General features: G+C 40.8%; 1 protein-coding gene across 4 annotated transcripts in view; it reads left to right on the top strand.

Moving 5' to 3' along the window:
* Positions 1-32: 32 nt before the first annotated feature.
* The window catches only part of arhgef4 (Rho guanine nucleotide exchange factor (GEF) 4), a 99,764-nt gene continuing 93,300 nt past the window's right edge, over positions 33-6,496 (top strand). For 2 of the 4 annotated variants that reach the window (XM_026180772.1, XM_026180768.1), the window contains exons 1-3: positions 33-546; positions 894-1,087; positions 1,851-1,906. In XM_026180772.1, coding sequence (XP_026036557.1) covers positions 1,872-1,906 — 35 coding nt within the window. In that variant the 5' untranslated portion in view covers positions 33-546; positions 894-1,087; positions 1,851-1,871. Of the gene's footprint in view, positions 547-893; positions 1,088-1,112; positions 1,331-1,846; positions 1,907-6,496 lie in introns of those variants that run through there. The other 2 variants (XM_026180769.1, XM_026180771.1) reach the window with 2 other exon arrangements.

The following is a 6,496-nucleotide window of genomic DNA, read 5'->3' as shown; positions in this document are numbered from 1 at the left end:
AGAAGAGCATTGTGGGAAGACTGGAAGAAACAGACTGGGATTTTTTGATAGATAGATCTATCTCATATATAGATATATCTATATATGAGATCTACGTTTTTAGAATAATTTTAGATTCAGATCTTAAATTTGACAAGCATGTAAAAAAGATTGCTAAGACGGTCAAGGCTGATCTGAGTTGTTTTAAGTTAATTTGGCACTTTATACCCACTTCAGCAGCTCAGATGTTTATGCGTTCTATGATATTCTCTCATTTTTCATATTGTATGACAGTTTGGACCCAAGCAGCACCAGTCAGCCTGTGGTGTCCTTATATCTTTAAAAATAATGGATAAAAAATCTGTTCAGTGGCATCATTGTCACATTTTAAAGAAATATTGCTACTACTTAGTTTTAAGAGTTTTAATCATTTGTGTTTTCTTAAATGTATAAATAGGATGGCCCCAGAGTGTCTCAATAGAAACATCCAGAGACCAGATAGTAATCGTATTACCAGGAGTAAGGTGAACGGCAACTGCAAGATGTCATATCGCAGATCTGCATTCGGTCAGTCAGCTTGCCATCTGTGGAACACTTCCAACCAAAATCGAATTGATTACAGACATCAGATCCTTTACATTGAAGCTTAAAGTGTGGTTAAAGGGAAATGTAGTCAACTAAGGATTTTAATTTAATTTTAATTGTCTATTAATTAATGTAATTGCATTTATGATGTAATTTGGTTTTATTGTAAAATGTATCTATTTTGATTGTAAGCCCAACAAGGCACAGTTATTGACAATTAGCAATAGCTATAAACGTACGTGCGTTACTTTCATGTTTGTACTTGGACTATGTTAAACTGCACTGTCCCTTTTAAATATATATATGTATGTGTGTGATGATGACTACAGTGTGCAGGTCGTAGGTGGAGGAGCTGACAGGAACCGCTGAGTGATGGTTTTCTACTGAACCGTAACCATGTCATCAGTCGGTCAGCCTGCTCAGTGCTGCCACCGTCATCGTCACTCAGGGTTAAACCACGCCCCCAAAAGTCCGGAGAGTGCACGCGCACTGTTCAGGAGAGGGTGTTCTTCAGAGGTGACAGGTAGGAGCGCGCGAGTCCTCACCAAGCGAACTGTTAGCAGGCTAACAAACATTAGCAGTAAAATGTCACATTCATCACCTGCAGTCAAACTCTAGTTAGCAGGCTGAGCGAGGCTAATGGATGACAGCTTAGCTAGCTACCTGCTGCTAGCTCGGACTCGTTGAACAAAGGCGATGTGGACTGAAAGTTTCATCTATAATCCACATTAATTTGGTTCTGTTCAACGGAAACCGCATCCAAAAGGTTCTGCTTTACTATGAGCGCATTTCGACTTTGACACAGAGCAAAGAACTGTTTATAATAATAAGTTGTAATAGTAGCTGTGTGGTCAGGAACGTGAGACATGATGAGCTCATGTCCCTCCTCCTAGAATTGAAATGTAAATACAAAATGTTTTATGGTATAAAAATATCCTTTGTTACAAAATAGCAATAAAAACACAAGGCGTTAAAATGTTTCAATTATCCAGAGTTACTGAAACATTTTATTGCAGTTCCGTGGATTAAAAAAAATCCATAGTAATGAAATAACAGTGTTAGAACAGATAACAGCTGATATTCTTTATGTGTGCGTGCATCAGTGCATTGATCATGTAGAAAAGCCCCACTTACCAAATGTACCGGTCCAGCTAGCTTTATACTGTTGTTGGGGTTCGTATTAGTTATAGGTGCTGTTTGTATTCACATTCAGCAGAGTGCTTTTCACACCTAGTTTTAGTTTAACTATAATAACCCTAATATGCTGTTGGCGTTCTCGTCCACAGACATTGCTGTTGTCCATCATCATGAATGTGTATATTGATCTCTGCCATTCACTCGGGTAAGTTCAAGTTTCCCAGCTTTCAGTTTAGAATCCAGCGTCGAGTCGTCCAAAAGCTGTGACAGAATGACAGAATATCCCCACGGGGGTGAAAACATACATAAAGCCTGATTGTTTTAGTCATTTTTCGGCTAAATCATTAATGTGCACCTGCTGTCAGCTCCAGTTCTTCTAAAGTGACCCTTTAATGAGTCCTCTAGCAGAGCTGTGGTATTTGGTACGAGGGCACGTGTCAGTCAGCAGTGTACTTCACTCTGGCTTTCGCCTGGATGTAGAGGAAAGTTTACCTCGGGGCCCGCCCACTTCCCTTCACCTGTGCTGATTCTCCTTTAGTCACTGTTGCTCTTGTTCACTGCAGAGTTCATTATGTATATCGCTTCATTCCTGCCATTCGGTCCCTGTTATGAAACACTTCCTGGTTCTTCTTTGGACAGTTGTTTCAGAGCATGATCTAAACGAACCTTAATAATTCATGTGGAATCAGATGAAACGAAGAACTGAACAAAAACCTGTTTCCACTGTAATTCTACTGTAGACTCTACTGTAGACTCTACTGTAGACTCTACTGTAGATTCTACTGTAGACTCTACTGTAGACTCTACTATAAACTCTACTGTAGACTCTACTGCAGATTCTACTGTAGACTCTACTATAAACTCTACTGTAGACTCTACTGTAGACTCTACTGTAGACTCTACTATAAACTCTACTGTAGACTCTACTGTAGACTCTACTGTAGACTCTACTGTAGATTCTACTGTAGACTCTACTATAAACTCTACTGTAGACTCTACTGTAGACTCTACTCTAGACTCTACTATAAACTCTACTGTAGACTCTACTGTAGATTCTACTGTAGACTCTACTATAAACTCTACTGTAGACTCTACTGTAGAGTCTACTTGCTCATGGCTTTGTGTTATTGAACATCAGCTGAGTGTCAGTAGGAGCCTGTGTCAGTGTGGGACGATATTCTGAGGTTTACATTGTGAGTTACAAATGAAGGGACAGTGCATGTAATGTTAAGAAATAACTAGTAATATTGTAACAAACTGCTTCCTATAATAATAATAAGTGTGTTTCTTTTTAAGAAATCATTTGTTTAGTATTGAAGAGCACTGCTTATTGTGAAGTCCTGAGCTGTGTTATTCTCTGTGTACGGGGATGATTTGGTTCCTGTGTAAACTCTGTTTAGTGTTGTGCGTTTCCCTGAGCTTCGTCTTGTGTGTTTGCCTGACTCCGTGTCGCCCGTGTGTGTCGCTCGCCCCTCCGTCTGTCTCGTCTCCATGTTTGGATTCCCTCTCTCTCCCTCCCGTGTTGCTCTCCTGGTGTTTCTTGTCGTCTCGTTGCCTCCCTGTTTTATCCCTAATGTTATGTCAGGTGTGTGAGTCTTAGGCCCGCGTCTCTGTGCTTCCTGTTTTACTTTGACAGTCTTGCGTCCCGTGTTCAGTGTGTTCTGTTTTGTTCCCCTCTGCCTCATCGCCCCTAATTTGTCTCAGCTGTGTCCACTTCCCTCATCACCTCCTGTCTGTATATACTGGCTGTGTCCCAATTCAGGGTCTGCACGCTTGAAGTACGCGCAGTACGCACGGTTCGTACTATAAGTACGAGAAGTGCGGAAGTGAGAGGCGTGTGAAATGGGACGGTCTGGCCTCCGTCGCGCTGTTCAGGTTGCCTAGCAACCATGATACTAACCGCGAGAAACGTTGCATACAGCTTTGTGTGACAGAAATGAAGAAGAAAATGTTTTGTTTGTCTTTCATTTTTGTCATGACATCACTGTGATTAGTTGAGTATCTGAGGCTGAGACCACGGGACTGTAAACATGATTGTTGGGCTTCATTTCTGTGCTGAACAGTCATTTAAGATTAGCTAGTAAATAACAATTAGCTCATGTTGTTCATGAGACTAAAGTCATCTCACTGTGGTGATGTAAATATAATATGGCCAATATTATATTATTGTCAGATTATTATGAGATATATTACAGGATATATTACAGCAGTGAGCTTGAATTCTGGGTCAAAGATTCAAGTTGCAGTTATTTATATTTCCTGTCACCTTAAATCTTCAGTCAAGGACGAGTATCTTTGACAGTGTATATATAGATGTATTATATATAAGAGACAAATATTGTTCATTTAATATGTTGGCATTACTAAATTTGGCTCAATGCTTACATACATGTGTAAAAAGCAAATGTAGGAGCTGTGATAACTGTGTCTGATAGAATGAAGAGTAGACTGATATATGAAATATTCCTTTATTGGGTGAGAAAATCAGACCATGTCATAACTGCTGTAAGTCACACAGAATAGACATCAGAGCCTTAAACAGGCTGACTTCTGCTAAATGGGTCAAACTGGGCAGAAAGTCTACAAACACATAACATCCTTATAGAATATGATGTAACACTATAGATCAACTTAGCTCAGAATATATAAAGCATATAAACAGTTACAGCAATATGATGCAACAAACACAGCAGCTACTGATCCAAAATACTCAAAGCTTCATAGAACTGAAACAAACGTTTATTTTAGCTCCATTCTGCTGCTGATACAGACTTTAGGTTTCTGAACATTAAACTTGTTGCTGCCTTTCATAGTGTGTAACTTGAAGGCCCTGAGTACTCTGAGTACTTTCTCCCACACTGAAAACACTGGGATGATCACATTATTTGAACATTACCTAATAAGACTGATTCAGCACAGACAGGTATGTTAAACTTTCCTAGCAGTCCTTCACAAACAGGGAACAGTCTGTCTATTCTCTCCATCTGTCAGCTGCTGCTGGCTCTTCCTCCTCCTCTTCCTCACACACTGCTGAGTTTGTCCTGGTGGATCATCAGGGGTGCAAAGCCTCACAGATGATGTGCAGCAGTGGGTCCCTCAGTCTGTCCTCACTCTGGACACTTGCAGTCGTCACACATGGAAATCAAATGTGTGATAAGCTGCAGGATTCAGACACAAGTGTAACTTATAAACACACGTTCATACTTTTATTCCACAATCAGAGAGAAAGAAACAGAGAGAGAGTGCAGGACAGACAGACAGGTGACAGTCTCAGGTGTACACACTGCTACACAACAGCACAGAGAAGCAGGATTTAGTGTTTGTGTTATTACGAGTGTAAACAAGAAGAGTTCCAGATGGTGCAGTGGACACATGTGTGACTGCTGTGATTAAAGCATCTTTCTTTCAGCTTAACGAGTGAACCGTCAGCTCGTTCAAACACACGTTAAAGTGCGTTTGGCTCGACACCACCGAACAGAGGCAGCAATATAACACAGCTAACATTAACAGTGCAGTGGATCCTGCTTGTGCCGTGATGTTCAGGACTGCAAACCGAGCAGCATCACTGACTTTCAGCCTGTTGTGTTTGTGGATATATGACTGACTTTAATTATCCATGAAATCATCACATTCTCTGTACGATTAAGGTCGACTATATATATATGTAGAGGCTTTAAAACCAAGTAAACACTGAAAGTACAAACATCACTAATGTCGCACAACTCTGCCAACATGTGGCCAACAGTAATGTTTTAATTTTCTTCGTTATTAAACATTCGCACATAAATAAGTGACGTCATATTCAGTACTTACTTTTCACAGTTCACTCTTCTGCCGTATTTTGCAGCAAAATTATCCACACCCACCGCCGCACTATGAACTGTGGGATATATGGGACCACGAAGCGTGCACCGGACCACGCTTGATATTTGGGGAACTCGACGGCGCATTTGGAGTATGCGTTCGAAGTACACTTCGAATTGGGACAGCCGTCGTCGCGTGGCGGTGACGTAACCGCACTTGAAATGCGTACTTCAAGCGTGCAGACCCTGAATTGGGACACAGCCACTGTGTGAGTTTTCCGTGACCTTTGTCATCGTGTCCATGGTTCCTCCGTGTCTCTTCTGTTTCCCGCTGGTGTTTCCGAGGTTTTTCTAGTGTTCCAGGCTTTTACTTTATGTCCTTAGTTCTTCCAGTTCAGCCGTTCCTCTGTTTAGTTTATTTATGCATTTTTCCCCGTTTGGTGTGTCTGCCTTAATAAACGGGACGTCTTTCGTTTATTTTTCCTGTTTTCCTGGTGTGGATTTGGGTCCTCACATAAACAGTCCAGACGATCTGCAAGTTGTGACAGTTGGTTGCGTTTCTAAACTCAGCATCAATAATGATGACATTATTCTAAATGTAGGATTTCTAGTTAAACCTTAAGACTACCATTAGTCACTGTGCAAGTATACTGCTTTATATAAATGCAGATAAGTGTAATAGTTAAATTAAGTGAGGAATATCCTGCACCACAGTGTGAGTCTTAGTGTCCATGTGGAACAACGTAACTTAAAGCAGCATTTACCAAACTGTAACTGTAACACTCCATCCACCCTGCCAATGCTGATGCACAGATAAATAAGTACTTGATGGCTGTTCAGAAGTAGGCGTTTAAACTGCATAGAAACATGTTTTTAGGTTTATCAGCTGCGCTCTAAATCAGAACACAGAGACAGGGTCAAAGTCTTTATTGCAAAGCAGCCCAGAGGATATTGTAAGAATATGCTGGGACTGTGGAGTGAGCAAAGCTGGG

Source organism: Astatotilapia calliptera, chromosome 9 (assembly GCF_900246225.1).
Source record: "Astatotilapia calliptera chromosome 9, fAstCal1.2, whole genome shotgun sequence".
Classification (NCBI taxonomy): Eukaryota; Metazoa; Chordata; class Actinopteri; order Cichliformes; family Cichlidae; genus Astatotilapia; species Astatotilapia calliptera.
Note: the sequence above shows the minus strand (reverse complement) of the source record. Positions and strands in the feature narration are given on the sequence as shown.